The sequence below is a fragment of the Passer montanus genome, unplaced genomic scaffold (assembly GCF_014805655.1).
Source record: "Passer montanus isolate IOZ18808 unplaced genomic scaffold, ASM1480565v1 scaffold16, whole genome shotgun sequence".
Classification (NCBI taxonomy): domain Eukaryota; kingdom Metazoa; phylum Chordata; class Aves; order Passeriformes; family Passeridae; genus Passer; species Passer montanus.
The window spans coordinates 4,820,140-4,845,763 of NW_024363160.1; the positions used below are offsets into that span (position 1 = coordinate 4,820,140).

At 37.8% G+C, this 25,624-nt stretch overlaps 1 protein-coding gene across 1 annotated transcript; it reads right to left on the reverse strand.

Moving 5' to 3' along the window:
• Positions 1–8,370: 8,370 nt before the first annotated feature.
• XKR9 (XK related 9) lies at positions 8,371–17,907 on the reverse strand. Its single transcript, XM_039703067.1, has 3 exons — positions 17,633–17,907; positions 10,130–10,353; positions 8,371–9,014 (listed from the first exon to the last, which is right to left on the reverse strand). Exons 1-3 carry the CDS (start codon positions 17,905–17,907, stop codon positions 8,371–8,373), a joined length of 1,143 nt encoding a protein of 380 aa, XP_039559001.1.
• Between the last annotated feature and the right edge of the window lie 7,717 nt (positions 17,908–25,624).

The following is a 25,624-nucleotide window of genomic DNA, read 5'->3' on the forward strand; positions in this document are numbered from 1 at the left end:
TGCCTCCAGTTTTCCCCGCTTCAACAGGAGGGTTGGAGTACATGATTTTCAGATATTACTTCCAACCTCAGCTATTCCATGATTGTGACAGAGCTGGATAGAAAGAGAGGAAGTAATAAGTAAATAACAAAATTATGTCAGGGGCAGAAGTGCAGCAGTGGCTTTGGCATAGGCATCAGAGGATTGAGGTATCACATAAAAGCATGAAGGGGTAGGAAAAGACCTGGGAAAATGTAAATGAGTGCACAGAAGCAGTAAAGTGGATGAAATGGGAGATCAACAAACAGACATAGTCTTTCTCTCTCTCTCCTACACCTCAGTTCCACTCAGGTGGTACATAAAAACCTGTTGCCATATTGTCCCACCTATGCACAGACTGCCTGTTTCTCAATGAACAGTATCAGGAGAGCCAACACATGAAAAGCACCAGGTGAGCCTTCACAGAGAATGAAGGAATGAGAGGGACAAAGTACAGCCAAGTCTTCTCTGAAATTATTTATTAATGGCTTGGGATGTCGTATATTTTGACTTCTCAGGCTGTGCTCTGACTGCCAGGGGATTAAGTGATGGTGAATTGCGCTTGCTGAAAACTTGATTCTAGAGCTCAGGAGAATCCAGTCTTCTAAAATTCATGAAATAGCCTTTTTTTTTCTTTTTTCTTTTTTTTTTTTTTTTAGCATGGTGCTATATTGAATGGATCAATTTATTCCCCTGGGCAACACTCATCAATTTTCTGACATTATCTACAGCAAACTGTATCAGTAACTACAGAGCCTCTCCAATCTACTGATTAGAAAGCCCTTTTTAAAAACAAAAATTCAGATGGAGGTCCTAAATCACATAGAATTCTTGGCTTGGTGTACGGCTGTCTGCCACATACATAAGATACCACCAACACAATATTGTTGGGACTTTTCTAAGCAGCAGATTTATCATTGCTTTCACAGTCACCCATTTGAAAACTTCATTGACAAACAAAAGCTGGAAGACCTAGTATTTTAGTGGGACTCAGCTGCTTTCTTCCCAAGCAGTTGTGCTGATTACCTTCCTCAAAGCACACAGGGCACCACCCATCTCATTTGTGTACTTTGGTGACTGCTGAGCCTCAGAGAGAAGTCCAGCCCGCTTTGGCGAGGGAAAAACAATTACTGCCCATAACAAGGCCTGCAAGTTATTAGTTCCTATTCTCCCATGAACAATCCCTCATTGTCAAGAAAAACCCAAACCAAAAAATAAAACCTTGTGGGTTTGTGTTTTGTTTTTCTTTCTGATTGAGGAAGGTCACACTCAGCTGCCTTAATTATACTTCTAAATACATACATGTAACCATTATTCTTTTGGCTGAGAGAACTTAAGTGAGAAAAGGGTTTTTACTGTTTAATTTCTCTCTTAAAAGAAAGGAATAAATTAGTTACTGATAGCTATTGTTGTCCATGTCTGATTCTAATTATAGATGTCGAATCACTAATAATAATTTTATATTATTTTTTCTACATAATAGTCATTCTTGTTTGAAACCACCATGCTTATTTCTTTTATGAAAATCCTCTATATAACACATCAAAGTAGAAATGGACATTCAACTTGAAATATAATTTTGCTTATATTATGCTTTTTTTAAATGTTGTTGATTACTCTAGCTGATTACCAAAGCACACACCCATTAGCTTATGCAAGTTCCAGTAGTGTCATTTAAGAAGTTGTTTGTAAGGAATTAGGCCATATTGTGTGTCCTAGCCTGTTTTGCTTGTGTTTATGTAAGTGCTGTTTAGCTCTGCAGACTATGAATTACAACCACATAGTCAAAGTCATGGTAGAGAATCCAGGGACAACTCACCAAGAGTAAATTGCGTACTCTTTTCTTCTCAAGTGAGAAAATAGGGTCATATCAGCAATTTGTACCAAAGCAATACCTAAGCCATAAGGCTATACAAAAGGTCATAACTTGGGAACCAAGTTAACAAAGTTGTACCCAACTAAACTTCATCCTGTCGACATTCTTGCTGTAGTCAATGGGAAAGGGCACCTGCAAAGGAACATCTACCACATCCTAAACAGGTGGCAGGACAGACAAGATGGCAATACCGTGAGTGTGACTTTTTCTCCATTGATTGTAGAGAACCCTATAAACCTAACATACAACTTGAATTAATTTATTATGTTTGAGGTAAATACCAACCTACAAGTAACCTACAATACCACTCAGATAACTCTGCCACACACTAGTGAATGTGGCAAAGCAGCACACAACTATATGAGGCACTGTTTTCTGCTTTGGAGTAGTGACAAAAGCAACTGACAGGAGACTAAGACTTATTCTTCAAAATCTAAGTTTACAAATGTCTATAGCCCAGCAAAACACATGGAAGACAGATGGAAGACACCTGTAGTATGTAATCTTTCCATGTCATTGTACATTTTCCATTTTTCAGAGTCCAAATTACAAAAATACTCTCTTCTCACTCAGCTTTTTCATCCAGTTAAACAGTATGACAAAGACCTAGTGGCTTACAAAACAGTCAACAGCATGCAGTCTCCATCGTGGCAGTGCTATGTATCTCCACACAGCATAACTTCACCCACACAAATGCATTTCTTCTCTCAGTTAAATAATTCAATGTTCACTAATGATGCACATCTTCATATAAGATGTATTTTTTGAAAAACCCCAAATATAAGCACAGAGGAATTGTAAAAAGCTAATGGTATTTTTCTGAAGTGCCCCAAACTTTTATGTGAACACCCAGAAAACTTGAATAAATACTTGCCATTGAAGAGGAGATGTTGTTTTTTTTCCTGAAAACAAATGTCTCAAGGAAGCCAGTCCTTAAAGAAGGGAGGAGCTGATCTTACATTGGAAACCAAACACCCAAAGAGCAAAGAACAGATAAGACAATGCTTCTGCACAGAAATATTTGTTCTACAGTGCACTGAACATTACTGAGTCATTACAAGTCAAGACATTATAAAATATTAAATTTTATTTATGATACAAAAATACAAACTTTATTTACAATACAAACATAGGATTATAGCCTGTGCACACAAGAAATAATCCATTGGATACATTCAGCAGTAGCTAGAGTACTGAATAACACATTTGACCCTGAACTTGAAGGAGGACATGGTGAAATGGAAGAGAAAGCAGCAGGAAGGACTGTCAGTTAGAAGAAAAGGCAGACATGATTAAGTGGTTTCCCGCGTTTGGCACAGGAAATCTGGGAACATGATCATGATTTTCAAACATGTAAAATTCTGCTTCACAGAAGAGGGTACCAGTCTGCTCTGCAAGGCACAGAGGACAAGGGGCTGAGATTGCAGGAGAAAGTTTGAACATAAGAGGCTTCTGACTGAGAAGACCTGGGGCAGATTGACTGGAATATTGTACTTTTCAGAACCTGTTAGAAAATATCTGCCAGGAATTGAACAAGCACAGTGATCCTGCTGTAGGACAAACTACAAAATTATGTTTGAGGTCTCTTTCTGCTCTACTACAGCATAACACGTTTCAAGTTAGATTGAATGTGTGGAGTACATGAAAAAAATACCAGCTCCCTCTTTCTCTATCCACTATGTCTCTTCCTGTCTGTACCTTTCTGCAAGTGACCTGCAAATGTGTAGCTTTGTCATTTGCTTTCTCATAGCAGCCAGGAAGCATCCAGTAACATTTAGCACTTTCTTTTTAGCAGCTTACCTACTGCTCACCAAAATATTTAACTGTCTTTTCTAGGCTCCCATTAAAAAATGCCTGTGCTAAATCAGGGAGACTTAAGATCATTTGTCAGTGCTGAGAAGACAAAGCTTTTTGTTGCATTCCAGTTGCAACAGAGATATTCTTTTAAGCATTGTCATCCTTTTCACCTGACAAAGTAGCACAAGTAGTAATGACAATGGTAATGATATTGACATATTTGTATTGAGATTAGCAAGAGTTTCTGTGGCATGAGCATGCACCTGAAAATCTTCCTATTCTTTCTCTTTCTATTCCATTATTTACATCTGTGTTCACTGTCAGAAATAAAAAGTATGCTAAAATATGGAAACTGAAATACAGTCTTAGGAAGACTAGTGCAGTTAGTATTTTCAACAGGTGTTAGCAAGCTACATTAATTTTGAACCAACACTCCCTATCACACCAAGTTCTACATTTTACTAAGGTAATAAACATAAGACTTGCATAGTGGGAACCTTCAGTGACTTTTATTTGTTATATGTTAGCCAACCTGAAGTAAAAGAAGAACATTTTTTGTTGAAGGTGGACTCCAAGGGGTTAGCTGCACTCCATTCAAATATCAATTGTACTGCCCATCTACTTTGCTATTCTTCTACTAAAATTCTGTAAAATTAAACTAAAGTGCAAAGGAAATAGAGAAGAGTGCAAAGAGGTAGAACAGGAAAATTCTTCAGTTGGAATGAATGGCAAGTATTACCTCAGGTTCAGATGAGATATGTTGTTTAACCTCTCAAAGATTTTTTTGGAAGAATCTACACATGGTGAAAACTGTGGGCAGGATGTAGGTAAGCCTAAAGAACTTTGAGCTGTGTGCATGCTTCTAGACTGTATAATATAAATAAGAGATGTTAGTTTTGAAACAGTCTTTGAGATATAAGACTCAATGGTAGAAAAAAGAGATGATACTTTCATGTGTAAATATACAAAGCTTAATGTTTGGTCTTGAGGCTTTTAGTCAGAAATATGTACAGTACCAGTACCAAGCAAGAGGTGGAACTCAGCTCTTCAAAGGGTTAAAGTGAACTTTAGTCTTCCACCGATCACCCTCTGGTACTGTATCTTCATAAATTCCCCCCGTTTATGGAGTGTTTTTGATGGCAGGCAATTCTTTGTTGAAAGTTAAGTGCTCTTTTATATGAATAAATAAAGAAGGCTTTGGTTTGAATGAATACATTATTTTGACAAATGTTTATTGGAAACCCAATTATGGCTTAATAAATCAGTGCTATCTGTAGTACATCAGGTGAGCTCACCCATGCCATCAAATGGCACGTTGAATATTAGTAGGATAATTAAAACAATTCTGTTGGATGTTGTTCTTCTTACCCAGGTCTGACAGTAGTCAAAACAGGAAGAAATTGTTTATTAATTTTATTTAACTTATTAAAATACTTTTTGTAAGAAGTAATGGACATACTTACACAAAAAAAAGGGTAAAAAACCCATTTGTTTTCAATTTGCTGTTAGATTAAAATGACAAGGTCAAACGCAATGCATGAACTGAGTGGCAGCTGAATTTTAAGGGTAGTTGGGAAGCAGAAAGGATATCTATGAAGTCTATTGTTTGAACTTTACACCCAGATGAAGTGGGGCTTTTTTTGTTTTGTCTGTATTGGTCACTGGTGATATGAAATGTGTCTGGAGTCAATTCATATGCTTCCTTATCCTCTCTCCTACAGTGATTCTGAGTTAGAACAATCTGATGAATGAGAAGCCATTTTCATAGCTGTGAAAATGAAGGGAATCAAGTGAAAATCTTGAACTCAAGGTCAAGAAGATAGGGAGGAATTTAAAGTTTTAATTTTTTATTCTCATAATATTCCCCTCTAGATAAAAATTTACTGGGAGCAAAGTACCAGGAATTCCCATCTCTTGAGGTCCCCTGACTGATGGCAACAAAATGGAGACGTATTGGTGGAAGGACACTGAAGATCTTTAAGATTTTTGAAAATAATCTAAATTATTCTCCAAAGGACCGTTTCCAGGCTGAGGATATGCCTCAATTTATACCAACTAGGACTTACAAGCCTAAAATAAGGATTGAAACGGAAGTAATTTGGTTTGGTGTGCATTTGAATTAGGATGATATAAATAGCCACCTAGATGTCTCTTACCAACTCAACTTCGGTGTAATATTCTTCTTAGGAGCACAGAAGAGGGAGTGAGGAGACATAAGGAGAACAACAGAAGGCAGCACAATGTTCAGCTTTTCTCCCCTGAGAGAAAATGAGTGTTAGGAGTTGGCCAGAGAGATGGCAATGACAGACTTCTCTTTGGAATTTGTCAGTTCATTGAAAGGAGAAAAAAAAATCACCGAGACAAATTATTTTGTTACACCAGAAATTAATTTTCTTCAGGAGCAACTCAGGCTCCAGATTTTGGACAGAAGGCAGAGAACTTGGAGGCCCCAGGGCTGAATTGCCCACACTAGGACTTCTTACAATCTCATATTTCCCCAGAGATCTGCTTCTCAGATCATATATAAAGTTTGAGGTCATCTTCTAAAAAATAGCTAGAAAACGTTTCATCATTTTCTGCAAGATAGAGATAATATTCTCTATTTTCCACCATTCCTTACCCTAGTCCTTTCTCAGGATTTTAGATTGACAAACAGTAAAAGTGTGGGAAGCCATATAGGGATTGTTTTCACTATTTAGGATTCTATTTTTTCCATAGCAAAATAAGAGTACATTCAGCCAAAAAGCAGGCATGCACTTTGCTTCCAGGGACACCATCACCAATAAAAAATATTCTGCAATAAAGACAGAATTTAGGACAATCATGGTGCATTAAAGCCTTGGGCTTTTTCTTCTTACTTAAGAAGATATTCCAGGGCTAACAAATCTGAATATCTCTCTTCCAGAATAAAGGAAGTGAAGGTACTATTTTTTATACCAATTTTAGTAAAACTAAAATAGTATTGCTTTGTCTCATGGATTGTGCTTTTCTATCTTAACTTGTAAACCACATTTTGTTACCCCCAAGCAGGAATGAGGGATTTTAGAAGTAAACTCTTCCTCACTACACAAATTTGTCATGTGCAGCCTCAAAAAGGCAGACTGTTCAGTCCAAGCTAGGCACATAGAAATCAATTTCCTTGAATAGGATCAAGGAGATGTACGTGGCTGGCCTGGTAAAGAGAAGTGTGGACATGAAACAGGAAAGAAACACGTTTAGAAACTTCCCCTAAGCTCTGGTAAGGCTGAAAGCGTAACAAGAAAAAGCAGTCTGCAGTCTGTGAACTTGACACAAAAGACACAGCTCTTAAGAGCCCTAACTATCAACCAAAGCTTCAGCCCTTCCCCCAGAGTTTCACAGAAGTTTGTTGTTAATAAAGAACATTAACAGATTTGGTTCCTGACAAAGTTTATCACTTTTTCTTATCTCTAGCCTCTTTTCTCAAACTGGTTCCCTACTTTGCCTGTGGCCAATCTAACTGCAAATGTGACTTAATGGAAGCAGAAAGGAGGGGAGAGAAAGAACCCCAGATTTTCATAATACAGATTTAAAACACAGTACCTCTGAAATACTCCCCCTTAGATTTTATTTCTGAGCAAACTGTGGCTATCAACCTTATTTCATTGTTGTTGATTTAGCATTCACAGAGCTGAAATATCTGGATTCACTCTGTCTTCTGACAAAAATTCTTGATAGACAGGTTAGTTTTATCTTTTGCCAGCCTCTGAGAGTACAAGTTATCAGAACAGTTGCTGCTTTTTCTCCAGTGATAGACAGAAGATGCTGCACCGCTGCCTGCTCTTCATAGCCTCATATTTTAGTGAAAATCAGCATTTAAATTGTTACATCTTAGAGCCCAAAGGAGAAGAAAGCTTAATGGAAGATAGTTCTTAATTTGTATGCAAGACTCCTGTTGCCATCCATAAATCACTCAGGCTGCTATTATAACCCAGAACAAGCTGGCATCACCCCTAAATACAGAAGACTGTGTGAAAGATTAACAGTACAAAAACAACAAAGAAGTCTTTAAAACACCTAGATGATAAAATGCTTGAAAATATCTCCCCAAATTTCCTTGTGGCAAGACAGTGATTGAGCCATAAATCAAAGCTATTCTTCTTCAGGGAGAAGGCAGTACAGTGTGTTAACATGAAGGACTGCAGCTCTTACAGTAATGGGGAGAAGCAGAAGACTGATCACCCTCAGTTTTTTAAATGCACTCTTCTTTCCTTCCAGCAAGAAGAAAAAAAAAAAAAAAGAGCCTTGTTTTTAACAAAATCAACATAAGTTAATAGAATGTGGGTTTAATGCTATATTTCAGTTAGTTAACTCTTAGTTTTTCCTATTTTACATTTGCATTGTTAAAAAACTAAAACTGTGAATTGTTTTGGATGAATAGATTAAATCATTTCTTTGACAAACTATTCTTTGACAAAATAACTTTCACCAGCACATAATGTTCATGTTACAGAGCCTTTGTATCGTGGAAAACAAATAGTTATCCAAAGCAAACAACTCTGGTCCACTATGTACTCCTCAGTGATGATTCATAAGTAACAATGACAGAGAAACACACTGTCCAGCAAGAATTTGCTATTAAGGCCACAAAAATAACCAAACCAAACCAAAAAGAAAAAAATCAAAACAAAACAAAAAAAAACCACCAAAACTTGTAATGTTCATTGCATTAAGAAATTCTGAAATCTACCAGTTTTCACTCTTACTTTTTGCCCTGCTACTCCATCAACTTCATCTGAATATGCCTGAGGTCTGCAATAAGTAGTGGGATGAAAATGGTTGTAATAAACAGCAAGAAAAATAATACCTAACACCAGACTCAAAATAGTTAAGATGCTTACAATTGCAAAACGTATTTCTTTGATAATGAAAGGTTTCCAGAACATATATACAAACAAAATACCTAGTGTCACCACAGTGTGAGTAGCATAATAAATAGAAATGCAAACTTTTGTTCTTCTCCCCTTTACGTTAAAAAATGAAAAAATTAGAATGATTCCAACTACAGTTCTGTACAGATATTCCATATTTTTAGACTTGCAAAATGTTGTATGCTGTTTCAAAGTCCAAGTGAAGCCACAGATCCAAAGAAATATCAGCAGAATTACAGAAATTCTGACACTGAGTAAAGTAATCAATGAAATACTGAGTATCCAAGAAGTGATGGTAAGCAATTTATAGAAGAGATACATGAACTTGGAAAGCACATGAAATTCATCTTTTTCAGGCAGAGATTTTCGTAGTGATATCTGATAATCAACCATTGAAAAGGAGATACCACAAAAAGACATCATAATGGCAGCATCTAAACAAAACACAAGGAAAAAAGTTACATCAGAGAAAAATATACACTATTTTATACTATGACTGCTGAATGAAATTTTAGAAAATGGCATGCTTTCCTAACACTTTCTTTAACCCAGTTTTGTATTTACTCTCTGCTCCAAAGCAACTCACCCTAATTTTAAGGCTCACTTTAGTTACTTAAATCTAGGCATCTGATGCTGTTTGGTATGCTTATGTTATCCTGCCCAGCCCCTGGTCCTTAATGGCCTTGTCTAAGCTGCATGTCATATCTGCCATCTTCACACACAGGGGACTTAGAAATTCCCAAAATATTGTAAATTGACCATAAAAAATTAAGTTTCAGCAACCAATATATGTGAGTCTGCTGTGTCTAGAACGTAGAAATCTATAACTAACACTTGATCTTTCACACGGTCATATCCAAGGTGAGATTTGCCTGATCCATTTCCATGAGTAAATTTTGACTCCATGGACTTTGAAGGAACACTAGACATCAATGCAGGTATCCCCATTTGGTTAGATAAATTCCAACCCTGAGTAAGTCAATGTCCTGCCAATAATTCTGCTCGTTTTAGAGCTGGAAATAGTACAGCTGCTGTCTTGTTTCTGAGAGTTGAAGCAGTATCTCTTCACCATGTTGCATTCTACAATACTGACATATCCTTAGATTTAGTTTTGACTCTGTCCCTCACCTTAACATGGGTGATGGTAACGACAGCTCGCAGGGGTGCTTTAATTATGTAATTGACTTCCAAATGCCTAGCTAGCAGTTTTAAAAGAATCTGTAATCAAAACCACACATATCAAACTGTTCTGCATATTACATGCTAATTATATTTAAGAGCTTATTTTCAAGAGATGCATCATTATGGTTTTATTAGATATTATGACTTCTATATTTATGATGCACAGTATTATATATGACTTTTCATTTTTATAGTGAAATCTTCCTCCTCAATGGACCATCTACTAGACAGAAATTCTAATTAAATGCAGAGTAATAATACAGTGGAATGCATGTTTTCCAAGGTATGTTTAAAATGCTATCCAGTCTTGAGTTATTATTTTTACGTAAGATACTCAATTGCAACAGAAGGAAAAAGACAGACTTACATTGATAGAAATGAGTTTTGCCATGTTCCATGAGGATGTAAATCTGAAGGAAAAGTTGTGGTGTGGTCTCAAGAAAAGTCTTGAACACCCTGAGCATGTTAATATCAGTCACTGCATCAATAGCTTGTTTTTGAATGAAGTTGGAAGGGTCTGCTTCTGATGCACCTCTGCTACTTGATTGTTTAAATGCAGCTTGGCAGCCATATTTCAAAGCAAACCAATACCTATTTTAAAAAGGACACTTGATTAGACAGCACTTTTTAGAAACCCACTCAATAAAATGATACAGCCTTACAACTTTTTCCATCTTCTTATCAGATAAAATTTTGTCTGATATCTGTCTGGTATCAGGGATATCAGAGAATTATTTAAGCCCAGCAATACCATGCAATAAGAAAACTAATAAAACAGAATGAGACTTTTCATTAGTTTAAATAAAGACTACAAGCTTAATTTTGTTAGGTTCTTATTTCTTTAAATTACTGCCTTTCTGAAAATTCACTTAGCATCTCTCCTCAATCTCTCTTTGAGATACTCATTCGCTTTCTTTGTATCCTTTTCAGGGTATTAATGAATATCCAGCTGTGAACTTCCACATCTATGTAAGTAGAATATAGATCCATAAGCCCCAAGCATAATACCTGATGAATTGCAAATATAAAACACACTTTTAAGAAAACCTACTACATTGTTACTTCCTGAATAATCAGGAGGACTTATATTTTGGAAAATACTGAAATATAAGTTTTACCTTTTTTTTTCATCTTTGTGCCATAGTCATAGTTTTATATCAGTAACAGTAACAAGCAGATACACTGCCTGTTGATACACTATCAAATGAGATATTTGTTACATGCATGATGATGTAGAATAGAGAAAGCTAGTCTTGCTATCATAGCAGAGGTCCTGAGATGTGGAGAGATAGGATACAGTGTAGAAAAGCACATGCATAGGGATGGCTTGGAAAAAGGGATAGGAATGAAAAAAAATTGTGTGTAAAAATTTTAACATCATCATCATCATTATTATTATTACTGAAGAATTTTATGCATAGTATTCTCTTTTTCTGTAATAAATAGATCTAGCCTAATAATGATTCTTGGAATCAACTGTTAGAATTTCATTGATACTAAATTCTTGGCTTTATAGGTATATAAATCCATGTGTTTGTCCATAAAGAGGATTTTTATCATAGCAGCCTTCAGACATCACTTCCAAACCTATTTTTGTCTATTTAGTTCCCAGATGTTTTCAGCTTCTAAGATTCTTCTCCAATGAGCACATTTCTACTACAACCAGCAGGCAAGGACAACCTAAGTAGTCCCTTTTAAAGAAAACTCACTGTTATTCAGCCAATCTTTCTAGCCTTGCAAAGACTACTAGAGCCTTTCCTCATCAAAAGAGAAACTAATTCAGTAAATAAATCATGACAGCTTCATCATTCATTTGGATCTATTTTCTTGAGAAACTAAGCAAAACACCACAGGTCAACACTTGGTTCTCTCAGACAGTTCTACCAGACCACTAATACACAAGCTGAGAAAGGCAAGGTCCTGGGCCTTAACTTGCCTCCTATTTACATTCCCCTAAGACAGCATATGAGACAGACTTACATTGATAGAAATTATTTTGGCCATGTTCCATGAGGATGTAAATCTGTGATGTGGTCTCAAGAAAAGTCTTGAACACCCTGAGCATGTTAATATCAGTCACTGCATCAATAGCTTGTTTTTGAATGAAATTGGAAGGGTCTGCTTAACTTTTCCATCTGATAAATTCAAGATTCATGCTGAAGTGCAGCTTTCTAATTCCCTGGCCATCCACAGGATCACACACTCCACGGGCCTGATGAAACCCGTGCCTTGCATTTACTGTACGTACAGAACAGAGGGCAGCAGATCATCAGCCAGGCAGATCTCACAGGCTTGTCTCCTCCCAGTGTAGCATTGGAGCACAGGACTCTTCTCCTTATTGAGGGAGCTAGGAAGAATCCCTGGCCCCTCCAGAGGTTAAAAGTTTAACACCTTTACCACCTTTAAAGACCAAATCCTTTGACGACAGGGAAGGCAGTGTAGGGTTCTCTTCCACAACCACAAGCAAGACAGGCAGGATTGTCAGTTCCTGGGCTAAGGGCATGCTAGTGGATTCACGACTTATTCCCTGGTATGTTAAGGCATGTTGACCATACAAGTGAGAATTGCAACAACAGGAGTAGGTGTGGAGCAGCTTCGTTACTACTCGACAGTCTTTCCTTTTCTCTTTGCAGAGATTCATAGACTGCATCCCTGCAGAGATTCATAGACTGCATCCCTGCTACTCCACTCATGAGCTTGCTCTGGATCCATTATTTACTCCCAAAGGAAACTCATTTTTATTTTTATGGTTTTGTGTATTTATCTTATTGTTCCCTGAACTCATAAGGAAAGAACTGAACTGTTTGGCAAAGCATCTAATGCTTTTTTCTGTTTACAAAACAATTAGTATTACAAAACATCTGGTTCTTGCATCTGAGATGTAAAAATCTGGAAAGTTTGCAATGTTTTAAAGGAAAAAACAATTGGGTAGACTGATCTGCTAGTTGTCCGTGGACTCATGTACCAGACCTTGTGTTTGTCCAAGCAGCAAGAAGTGGAAACCATCTGCACAAATTTCAAGCTGCAGAGCTCACGGACAAGATGACAGATGATATGCAAGGCAAGAAATGTCCTAAAAGGAATATTTCAGCTGGATGCATACCTGAAATCGCTTGTCAGTTTTCAAAGCACATTCCTCCTGAGCACTGTATATTAGTTTACCTACAATAATACCTATATTAGGTATATTAGGTTGTTATAAGATGCTATGCTATGTCACTAGTTGTAGCAGTTTTGGTTAGTCCACTTCTGACTTTGAACACTTGATAGAATACATTATTTTTTTTTCTAGTAAACTCCAAATACTTCTACTGCTCTTTGATTATGTATTAAGCAGGGTGGCACTCTCTGAGCTCCACATGCTTATGTCACTCACTGTAAGTTCACTGTGACAAATTTTCATATTTTAAGAGTATTTTGTACTTACACTGTCTTTCTCATCTGTCCATTTGGCATGTAATATGGCCTTTTAGGAAGGGCACATAGCCAACTTTTAGACCTATTGTTGAAGTACTTTCCTAGCCTAGGGTAAAGTTCAGTCCATACTAAAGGATAGGTCAGGTTTAAATTTTCTCCTTTATCATGCCCACAGCTCAGTTAAACCCTGTGCCTGCTCTGAAACTATTATAGCTATACTCCTCTAATCTACTTTCCTGTAATATATCTATTGCTGTAGAAGTTCTGTGCTTCAATATTCATAAACTGTAAAAAGTCTTTTTAAAAGGTACTACAACTGTAATAAAAATACATTAATTAAAAATATTGGATTAATTATGTATTTTAGATAGAGGTACATCCTAAATGGAATGTGAAATGGTTATGTCAATAATACAGATAAATGCAGGTTTACCATTTACCTTTTCTCCCTATAAATTCACTAAAGAAAATATGTTTTTCATTATTTCAAGGTATATAAGCTACTTGAAAGCCAACAGAGTAGAAAACCCACAATTCCTTTGCAACTGGAATTGTCATATGTGAATGGTAAAGAATTACCAGTGTTTCTAAATATCATTCACTTTGACAGGAGAGAAAAAAAAGGGTTTCTGCCTTTGTAGTGTTTCTTTGTAGACAACACAGATGACAGGGCTCCTACTTGTTATAAACAAAAACACAGCTCCATTGTCTCTCTGTTCTTGAGATGTTGCTAGATATTCATCATCATTTCACAAGTGATGAAGTTTGATCCTGTAAAATTAGGAAGGCTTTGTCTCTGCCTGGGAATTCACAGGGGTGACAGCTATTTTGTTTTGTTGCTTCACAGCCTTCACATGTGACAAGCAAGAGGCCTTGCCAATGTTTCCATATCACATGCTTCCCCTTCAATTTCCACTGACTTTGTAACACAATCGCAGCATTACACTACACATCCCATCTCATCAAACTACACCGATAAATATTTGGGTGCCATTTAGAAATTCATATAGGCAGGGTGCAAGTGGCCTGGCAATAATGATTTTCCTGTCAAAATTCTGCTCATGCAGTCACAGCTTTCAGCATTGTACAAATCCTTATCAAAGGAAAATTTCTCTCTGCTGCATGTTAAATTTCACCTTCTAAGTATCAAAATACTTGGACTAAACCCATGAAACAAGTACAACTAAGTCAATATTTAGGTGAGTATATTTATATTAAGAAAATGTGATCAAACACATAGAATCACAGAATCATTTAGATTGGAAAAGATCTTTAATATCATTGAGAACAACTACTGCTCTAGCACTATCAAATCCACCACTAAACCATGTCCCTAAGTGCCACATCTACATGTCTTTTAAATATCTCCAGAGATGGAGACTCACCCACTTCCTTGGGTACCTATTCCAGTGCAGTGAAGAAAATTTTCCTAATATCCAATCCAAACTTTCCCAGTACAAGCTGGGCCCAAGCTTCTGTCCCTTGTTTATTGCGAGAAGACAGTGACCCCCCAGCTGACAACAGCCTGCTTTCATTTGTAGAGAGCAGTAAGAGTTTGACACAGGGTGTTGGGTAACTTAACCTTAGTGACATCTCCTAGCCAGCTGACTCAACATCCTTGTTATTGTTCAGTTCCACTTGCAGAGCCTCAAACCTGTTATGCCAGAGCACCTATGAAGGTGGGGTAGGCACACCTGCTGCACTGGGCAGGAACTTTTTGTCATTGCCCCCTAGCCTTAAGTCACTGTGCTCAGCCAGGTGAAGAGTGGATAAGGAATCATCCATCTCATGCATCCTGCCTGCCAGCTTGTGGGGCAGCCTCAGGAAAGGCAGAGTGCGATTCTAGCAGTCTGCATGGGTGTCTCTCTGTCCCTGATACTCCTCAACCTGCTCACCTCCTCCCAGAGCTCTGTCACTAAGCAGAGGAGTTCCTTTTCCAGAGTGCATCTCCCACAGGTGTGCTCCCTGCTGCCAGCTGGTACTGCTTCAGAACAGGGTCCATCCTGCAGCCCATCACCTAGGTTGGCTCTGAATTTTTCTCACTGCCTTTTAGAAATATGTAATGAAATAACCCCAGGTTCAGCAAAGCACTCACATTTACTCTGATGTCTCATGGATCTAGAATTAATTTTTACAAATATGCAAAAAATATTTTTCTCCTGCTTCTATTCAAAATTGCAGGGCATTCCGAGCTCCCTTTAAGCATCAAGAAGCACAACAGCAGATGCCAGTATCACAGTGGCTGCTGCCTATGTGACCTATTCTGCCAGCAAATGTTATGAATTGCTAATGTTTAGTCTCCCACAAGTGTGTCCTAGGCGGATGAAGCACTAGGATGAACACTGCTACACATCAGACAGCTCCAGAACTCATATGGTGCCCTAAGGAAATGCCCCATTTCCCCACATTCCATGACAGTGTTATTGTCGTAATGTTGTCTATTATGTCACGACTGTTCTCAATTCTACAAACATCTGTGTGAGCCATTTAAATGGGTGAGGCTGAATATAATTTTAGTCAGCATAGTTAAAATGTACATATTTAACTTAATTTTGTCTCCTTGCAGAGAACACTATTTCATATAAAATATAATTGCAGGTACGCACTCTTTCAAACAAAGAAACTAAAGCCTTCTTAGATAAGAAATATTTTTAATTTTGTTTGCCTCTGATTTTATATATATTGTATGTACATATATACATCTATATATAGCAATATGATTTGCATATTTATTACTTAGCATTGACACTGTGTTAGCAAAACCAAACTGATTCCCATTGTTCTGCACACTGTACAAACCTCCAGTTCCCAAAGGGTACTAGTTTATAAGTCACCAGTTCCAGTACCTAAAGGGAGCCTAGAAGAAAGCTGAAGAAGGACTTTGTACAAGAGCATGGAGGGATACAACAAGAGGGAATGGCTTCAAACTGAAAGACAGTAGGCTAAGAAAATATATCAGGATGAAACTCTTTCCTGTTAGGGTGGTGATGCATAGGTTTCCCAGAAAAACTGTGGATGCCTCATCCCTAGAAATGTTCAGGGCCATGTTGGATGGGGCTTTGATCAAGCTGGTCAAGTAGAAGTTATCTCTACCCATGGCAGGGAGGTTGGAATGAGCTGATTTTTAAGGTCCCTTCCAAACCAAACCATTCTATGAATCCAAGCCCAAAGATGGAGCAGGAGGTTTAAAAGGAAATGAAAGGAGGAAGAACGAAAGAAAGAAAGGAAAAAATGAAAAAAGACAATTAGATAAGGTTTATTCACATCTTATAATTTCAAGCCTCCAGAGTTCACTGACTATATCTTATGTAATGGCTAGGCCCTCATTTTCCTCTTTGAATGAAGAATATGGGTTTCTGCCCCAAACGACCTTCTGGAGAATCTCACTTTAACAAGTGTGACCTGACTTGACAGAATCTATTTTTATCCATTTACTGCACAGATGAACCTGAGAGACTCATTGTCTAAATTAACTACGTAAATTAGATGACTAAGAGAGAGGACAGGAGGGAGTTGTTCCTTGATACACCTAAAGAAAATACATATAATAAAAGTATGCAATAGTTTATCACAAAGGTACAAGCCCAGATACCAGCTTGGTGTTACCAGCTTATACTTTACAGTATGCATTACGACACTGCTGAGTTGTGAGGAGTGGCTGAAAGAACTTTGTAACTTATACATAAGATCTTGGAAATTTTCCAAGCATAAGTACTAGCACTGAAGAAAATATAATTTGTGCAATAGAGAACAAGCAACAAGTTGACAACACTGTCAAAGTAAAGGACAAAATAATGTTTATTAGATAATAAGCCACTCAGAGAATATGGAGCTAATTCTGGGAAAGAATATTCAAAATTATAAAAATTAATGGTAAGAGGTATTCATTGGAAAGGGTATGAGTTCAGGCAAATCCAAGAGTTTTGTGGATTGCTTTAGAGTCAAGGTAATCCACTAAGCAAACAAAGTTTCCTATCACCATTAAGTCAGTCCCTGAGGGAATACTGCTGCAAATATCCTTAGTAACTATTCAGTTATTCATTTCTCTTCTGAATCTTGGTGAGTTTTCTACATACCATATCTTGGTGAGTTTTCTACATTACTTCCTCAGCTGTCTCAGATTCTCACTGAGCATAACATCACTTTGAAAACTTATATTTATCAGTTATGATAAAAAGCAATAATTTTTATTATGTATGCCTCATCAAATGGCTGATTCATCAAACAGAGTAGGGTTATGAATTATAAAAATCATTACTTACAGTTATATGGACGAACTACATGTCCATCAAAACCTGACAAAATTTACTACAAAAAGCAATTTGTTCTCATGGAGCAGTAATTGTTAAGGCCAGAATTGCTTTTGTCCCTGAAGCCATACTAAGCACTTCTTAATAATTGTCCTAAAGCACCATGATTTCTCAATTTAAAATAAATGCTTAAATGTGCTTACCTTATAAAAATTCCACAATGAAAGAGATGAACTAGAAAAACCAGTTTCAGCTTCCCAGTATCAGTACCTTCCCAGTCGTTTTTAAACCATGCATAACTAAATATCTGAGTTATTATTGATGAAAAACCTCTAAAACACAGTATCAATATACTCCAGGAATATTGTCCTTGACAGAAATATCTACTAGCTACCCAGAAGTCCACTACAATGTCAACTATATAAATCACCATTCCACCAACTAAAAAAAGGAAATTCTGCTTAGTAAATTTCATCATGTGTGAAACTGCCACTGTTGTCATTCTCTCCTCACTTAATGTAAAGGAATCTAAATACTTTCCTACAATGGATTCTTTTTCCTGACAATAGCACCTTCTCATATTGCTTCATACAAAGGAAAGTTGGGTTATCCATTTTTATTATAGCAAAAAGACTTGCATTTTTCCATGCTCTTGATTTAAATATTAAATTAACTTCTAAAATACACATCTATTCTGGAAAAGATAAATGTAAATTGTCTTTTTAATTGATGGAGTCGTTCTTCATTAATCTACTGATTCCTAAAAAGAAGAAGAAAAAAGGAAGATTAGTAGTAACAATATCTTCATCATTTAAAATATCCTACAGCAATTCTCATGACCATTTGAACATGCAAGTACAAAATACAGAATGTGCTGAGATATCAGTGAACAATCAGCCCAAGAGAACTGCATTTCTGAACCTGCTGAGGTCACCCATTCTCCCAAACAGTGACTCTCCACTCAGTTGAAATCATTCCTAAGAGTTGCAAAACACTAAGAAAAAAGCAAGTTTTTTAAAGCAGCTTAGGGAAAAAAGATTGATTCCTTCCCAGAACTTTCTTAATTTCTGAACTCTTCTCCTTTACTGTGCACGGCACAAAATATTGAGAGAACTTTGTCTTGAGCACACACCATGGTATCAGAATAAACATCATTAGGCAGCTTCCAACTGTGTTACTGCATTTGTGTGCATATGTCCAGTGTTTTTATCATTCCTGCTTGGTTTTCCACATGCAGTAGGAAAGTGCTAAATAAGATTGCAGCTTTCCTGTTAAAGAGGCTTGTAAGGAGCCAGACCTAGACCAGTGTATACGTCTTTAAGAAATGTCTTCTAAGCTGTGTGTAGCTACACATAGATGATTTAACCACATAGCTCACTGCAAATATAATTAATTTGTAGTCAGAACTACATTTTACATTGCCCAACACTGCAAGGGTTCTTGTGACCTCTTGGGTAGTCCTTACATGTCTTTCCTCTGTAGATCTGTGGTATTTGGCAGGTGAAACAGAAAAGCTATAAGGCAGGACATTCTTTTTCTCATTCACCTTTGCAAAGCTATAAACTTAAAATTACAAAGTCCCTTTACTTCATTTACATATCTTAGGAAAAAGCTGCTGGCAGCGAATGCAAAGTATGGGATGCAGGACATGCCAAGGCTGGGCTGGTGCCAGTGCCAAACAGCTGCAGACAATACATGGGGAACAGCTGCACCAGGGAACTTGGAGCAGGGAAAGGGCGTGTGGAGGCAGGTCCCTTTGGATTTTGTGAATTCAGGCACACTGCCACAGAGGAATGAAATGAGATAATTGGTTAATAACCCATAAACAAAGATAATGACTGTTCTTTGCTTGGGTTGACTGAGTTCATCTTCACTGTGACCTAGGTACAAACCCAAAAAAGAGAACTTAAGTTCTTAATTTCCTAATGAAGACAAGTGGGAACATAACAGCCTGAAAAGGTGATGTATAGATTACTTTTTTGGATCTAGGCCTTAGCTATTTCTAGCCTCTCATTCTATCTCCTACTTAGGTTTCCTGTCCTGGCCCAGAAGAAGTCAGAAAAATCAGGCAATCTTGCAGCTGGGATAGCTGGAATCCTTTCACTGTTCTTTCCTATTCTCTCCAATAAAATACCACTAATCTTCTGCAAATCACTAATGCAATTTATATCCAACTCACAGTTAGATTCTGGGAAGTGGACTTCAGTACAAAGTCCATCATAAATTGGACTCTGTGTTTACAAACACAAAAAGACAAGTTAACCATGAGCCAGCATTGTCTCTGTGTGGCCAAGAAGGCAAATGGCATTGTGGAGTGCACTATGACCAGTATGGCCAGAGGGTCAAGGGTGGCTGTTCCCTCCCTCTACTCTGCCCTGGTAAGGCTGGATCTGGGGTACTGTGTCCAGTTCTGAGATCCCCAGTTCAATAAAGACAAGGAATTACTGGAGAGAGTCCAGCAGAGGGTTACAAAGATATTTGGGAGACTGGAAGAGCTCTCTCATGGGGACAGGCTGAGGGAGTTGGTTCTGTTCAAGCTGGAGAAGAGACTACTAAGAGGGGATCTTAACAATGAACACAAAATCTTAAGGCCAGATGTCAAAAATATGGGACCAGACTCTTTTCAGTGATGCCCAGCAACAGGACAATGGGCAATGGGCACAAACCTAAACACAGGGAGCTCCATCTGAATATGAGAAGAAACTTCACTTTGAGGGTGACAGAGCACTGGAACAGGCTGCCCAGTTGTGGAGTCTCCTTCTCTGGAGATATTCAAAACCTGCCTGGATGCAATCCTGTGCAACCTGGTACAGGTGAACCTGCTTTAGCAGGGCGTTTGGATTAGACAATCTTCAGAGGTCCCTTCCAACCCCGATTGGTTTGTGACTTGGAATTTTTTATGTCTGCAAATTTGTGTATGAACCAACTTAAGAGTTTATTACTAGGGTTCATTCAAGAAAATTCCAAAGGAAACAGTGTTTATATAACAACGTGTCATTCTGCAACTTGAGTACCACCTTTGTCAAGCTGTATCTATGGTTTTTAGAACAGATTTAAAAACAAACATTAAACAAAACAAGCAAGTTTTGTTGTTACAAAAACTGTTACAGGAAGTACAACAGTAACAGGTTAGTCAATAACTGGATTCAAACAGAAAGTCCTCCGGAAGACAATTTATCACCATATCAGGCAAGATACCAAGGTTCATATTTAATGACTAATACCGTACCAGTCCTTCAAGTGGCCAGGAGTAGCCTCTGCTCTTGCACCTGAAATGAGTAAAAAAGGTAACAGGATTCCTCCCTCTTTACAGCCTCCCTATCCTTTTTGTAGATGAGCACTTCAAAAAGAGGAATAGGAGAAAGGAAGTTTTACAGGCAAACTCCTCTGAAATAACAGCATGAAGAGAAGCTGTGAGCCAGGGGATTTCTACTCCTGACGAGCCTACTGTCCCAACTACTGTCATGCCAGCAGTCTGCAGACCTGTCTGGACATCTTGGTGCCATTTGAAGACATCAGGTTAGCTGAGATAAATGAAGAGCCACACATTCCCAAGCCAGCTTGCTCACTGTCTCACAATTATTTTGAATAAGGATTCCAGTCCTGGAAGAGCCTTGGAACAGCTGAGAAGAAACAAGGTTTATATTTTGCTCATGGCAACCTAAAAAATATTCTGCCCAAGACTCACAAATCTATAATCACAAATGTCCATTGTCTTAATTCCAAATCCAAGGACCAACACCTGCTCACAGGTGCACATGAAATCACTGTTGAAGATCCCAGCCTTCAATAGCCCTCAGTTTTATGCAAGATAGTACTCCAAAGAGCACCATGGTCTCAGTACCAGGTGGGGTTCAATTAAGTGCCACAGGAGAGAGTGTCTTGTATCAATCAGAATTAAATTGTCCTCAGTCTTATTAAACACATGATGCCTAACAAGACAGTCAGGAAGATTAAACTGTCAGTCAACATAAATATAAACCCCCTCTAAAAACTAACATAGTGAATCAATTTGTGATACAGAATCATTTTGTGATAAAACAGAAACAATAAAATTAGATTAGAAAGGCTTCAGGTCTCACTACATATTTTTGAATTCTATTTTAAAATGCAGTTACCTTAGTACTGGCCATGGATAGAGGTCTTTTTCACTTCAAAAGCTGTAGATTTCCATATTCATGGCTTTCTCATCCATACCTTTACAAGACATACAATCCAAGGAATTTAAAGGGCTTACTGATATAACACAAAGTGAAACTCAAATCATATGGAAACCATGTGACACAGTTAATGATTTGCTATCTGTCCTTCTTATGATTGTATTATAAAAATTGCATTCTAAAAATTTTGTATAAAAGTCCCTGTTAAAAATAAATACTAAGTTTAACAGATTATAAATTATCAATAAAATAGGTTAACAATTTACTTCCTCAAAGTAAAAAAAAAAAAGAGTACCACTTTTCCCCTGTATGTTTCTGTATCTGTGTATTCATTTTCAAATTTAGACTTTAGTTCATTAAACTTGTTGGGCAAAAGTCACTAGATATTTAAACCCAAGTGTATGTGTGTGTGATTATATGCATATGTTTGCTTATATATATATATTCATTCATCCATTTGTACACCCATGTATATATCCCAAAGATTTATACAAAAAGAACAATCTTTTTGTTATAATTAAAAACTGTAGTACAACGCACTTAAAAAAAATTCTTTTCTGTGCAATGATGCATGAAGAGACTGCATGTGGCCAAGGACAGGTGATTAAAATTGTTCTCCTCTGGTAAAACTACAGATGTTTGCAAGAGTCTGCTCCAGCTGAGCTGTTGTTACTCAACATGAAATTTTTATGCATGTTTAAAACAGCTTCAGGGTACAAGGCACAGGTGTGATCCTGCCTCTGTGACTGTGCTGCACAGGATTATGCTCACCCACAACCTATAGCTTTTCTAGCTCTTAGGACAGGAGGTATAATCCTCAGTGTCTTCATAACAAACATGATATTAACCTTATCATTTTTCGAGTGCCTTCCTGCTTCTCCCTTACACTTTAGAAACATCCTAGTCCTAAACAGTCCTTGCACTGCTTGAAAGACTATTAAGTCAGCTAAATCACAAACTCACTGCTATGACCTTTGTTATAATAAAAAAAATTACAAAACTCTATGGCACAGAGGGAGGGGCAAAGTTTGTGTGCCGGATTCTTGGAGTGTAAATCAAGCAACCCACAAGATAAATTACTGGCTGGATGATTTATTTGTTTTCTGCTTAGACTTGGCATCAAAGCAAGCACAATTCTAAATTGTGACAAATCTCCTATGGTATTCGGTATATATCCTTTTATTTGCTTCCAAATATGGTAGGAATGACCCTTAAAGTATTTATAGGCATTGATGAGGCTTCTTTTCTCCTTATTATGAAAATGTCCCAGGCCCTTGATCATCCCCCCAAATCATCTTCTACAAACCTGCTGATCTGACTGTTTTACGTTTTCTACACAGCGTTGCCCCTCCATGCAGGAACCTTGCAGCCCATGGCCTTTGTCTCTGTAAAATCTGCTTCACTTCTTTTTGGTTTAAGGTCTTTTTACTTATCTCTGTATCATATAAAAAGAATAAAAATATAATGAAACAGAAAATTCTGCAAGTAAAAAAATCATCTTGAGGTATTCATGTGCCAATGGCTATGAAGATAAGTCTTTCAAGACATTTTCTATCTGCTGTTCAATTGATTATGACTAATTATTGCAGAATTACATGCTTGTGCTATTCTATTAAGCTACTACGCAGCCACAGTGGAAAGGCATTTATCCTCAACATTTACACTTAGAATGGGAAAAAAAAAGCCAAGTGCCAATACTAAAAGATTTCTTGAGTGCTAAAAATTCAAACCTTGCTGGATTTTCAGAAATAACAGTCTGTGTCTTGTATATCTCATAGTTGTTACAAAACTAATCACTGTATATCACCAACAATCTGATTTTAGGTTTGTTTATTTATTATTTAGGAAACTCAGCTGGTTTTTGGTTTTTTTACTGATAGCTGACCTGCTTCAGAACATTTTTCCCCTCAAAAATGTAACAATGCAAAACAGTCAGAGAACCAAAAGAACTTGAGAGTATACATTCATTTTTTTCCTGTATCACACCAGAGCATGATAGCAGGACTTTTACTACATGCCTATTAACCTCTGTATTGTAAGAGAAGCAACAGATTTTTTTAAACAGATGGGCTTGAGCAGGAAATGGAGACGATCAAAGAACCTGTACTTCACTCTCCAAAGGCAACATTGCTGCCACCTAGAGATAAAACAAATTCACAGCTCCTGCCTAACATCAGGAAATGCTTTACTACAGGACAGCAAGAGTAGTAATAAGTATTCCACAGCTCCCCAAACAATTCTTCATTTGGGGGGGAAGGTCTTGTGATGTTAAAAATAATGCCACCTAACTGAGATATCAATGACATATAAAATAATATAATTTTGGAAATCCTCTCAAAACATTCAGAATTTTCTTTAAAATAGAAAAACATTAAATATACAACTTGGCTTAGGTAGTAGCTTTTTCTAATGACTAAACTAAACTTTACGTGAAGACTGAAAATAGGATGAATGTACCAATAGCTATACAAATATGCTACAAAAATAGCGTAAGAGGGTACCTCAGGATTAGGTAAATTCAGGTCTAGTCACAGTTTCTTACAAAAGAACATACAGGCAAATTATATGGGGAGAGACGAGAATATTGTGTATGGGGTTTTCTTGATTATTTCAACAACATACCTGCACACATAGAAGCTTCTTTCCTCTAACCTGAAACATCCCTTCTGTTGTCTGTATTTCATGCTTTAAAGAGTATGAAAATTAAAAAATAGTGTAAAAATGTAGTGGTTTTATATCTCAGATAAGTAAATGGTTATCTCAAATAAGTAAAGATTTTTCAGATAAATCAAGTAAATTGGCTTGAAGGCCTAAGTATAGGAATTATCAGCATCAGTGATACAATTTCTGGCTGTGGCTTTGTATTGCTATGATGACCTTGTAACAGGTACCATATGAGATTCTATGTAAGAATAAAACAATCAGATAATATTTGAAATTCTAATATTAGTAAAGTTACCTGCAGTAATATTACCGAATTTTATTTTGGGTTAAATTATGTTTATTTTCCATGTATATATAGTTTAAGGAGAGAACAAATCTGCCCTATTTTTTTAACAATGTCACTTGAAAGGCAATTAATCAGGGGTTTCAGAGGAGATGCCACAAAGTCAAACAGGTAAATCCCAGCACCTTCCAGGATCTACAATGAATGCTGCTTGCAAACACATTGTTTCTACTTAGATGACAGTGACACAATTTCACAAAATCACAGAATGGCTGAGCCAGGGAGGGACCACTGGAGTTTATGTTTGAAGCCCCCAGCTCAAGCAGGGCCACCCAGACCCAGGTGCCCAGATGAGTTCTGAGCATCATCAAGGATGCAAACTCCACAAGCTCCCTGGACCCACTGCCAGCTCTTGGTCACCCACACAGTGACAAAGTGTTTCCTGATCCTCAGAGTGACCACCCTGTGTTCCAGTTTGTGCCCACTGCCGCTGGTGCTGGCACTGGGCACCATGACAGGACCTGAGGCAACTGCCCTGTGACAGAGCCTGGCACTGCCCACTGCACACCCTCTCTTCGGGTTTTTACACACGATGAGATTTTCCTGAGCGTGCTCTTCTCCAGGCTGGACAGCCCCAGTTCTCTCAGCTTTTCCTCACAAGAGCGATGCTCCAGTCCGTTCATCACCTTAGTGGGATACTCTCCAGCAGCTCTCCAATTTTATTAAAAATTTATCCTAGATAGCTCCTATGTGCCGTGCGGGAGCACACGCAGTCCCTACACCCCCTGTAAGCAGGCGTGTTCCTGGGACACAGAGACAGCGCGTCTGTCTCTTACAACACATTTCTCTGCAAAAAGCCGGCAGAGCACGGACATGCCTCTCACTGGGCAGCAGCGAGGCACCGAGCCGGCACGGAGAACCGAACTCCGCCGAGAAATGGCCTCCTCCACGCCTTAGAACTTCATCCGACGGGATCACCACAGCGCCCACCGTTAGCAGCCGGCTCCCAGCCGCACACCCGGCCCGCCCTGGAACGGAAGGAGCCGCCTCACAAGCGAGCGGAAGGCGCCGGGCCGGGCCCCGGGAGG

Coding starts and splice junctions, on each gene's coding strand:
- XKR9 (XM_039703067.1), bottom strand. CDS start 17,907: ATGATGAAATTTACTAAGCAGAATTTCCTTTTTTTAGTTGGTGGAATG. Junction 10,354..17,632: donor CATTGTGGAATTTTTATAAG/GTAAGCACATTT, acceptor TTTTTAAAATAG/GTATTGGTTTGCTTTGAAAT. Junction 9,015..10,129: donor CAAAACTCATTTCTATCAAT/GTAAGTCTGTCT, acceptor TGTTTTGTTTAG/ATGCTGCCATTATGATGTCT.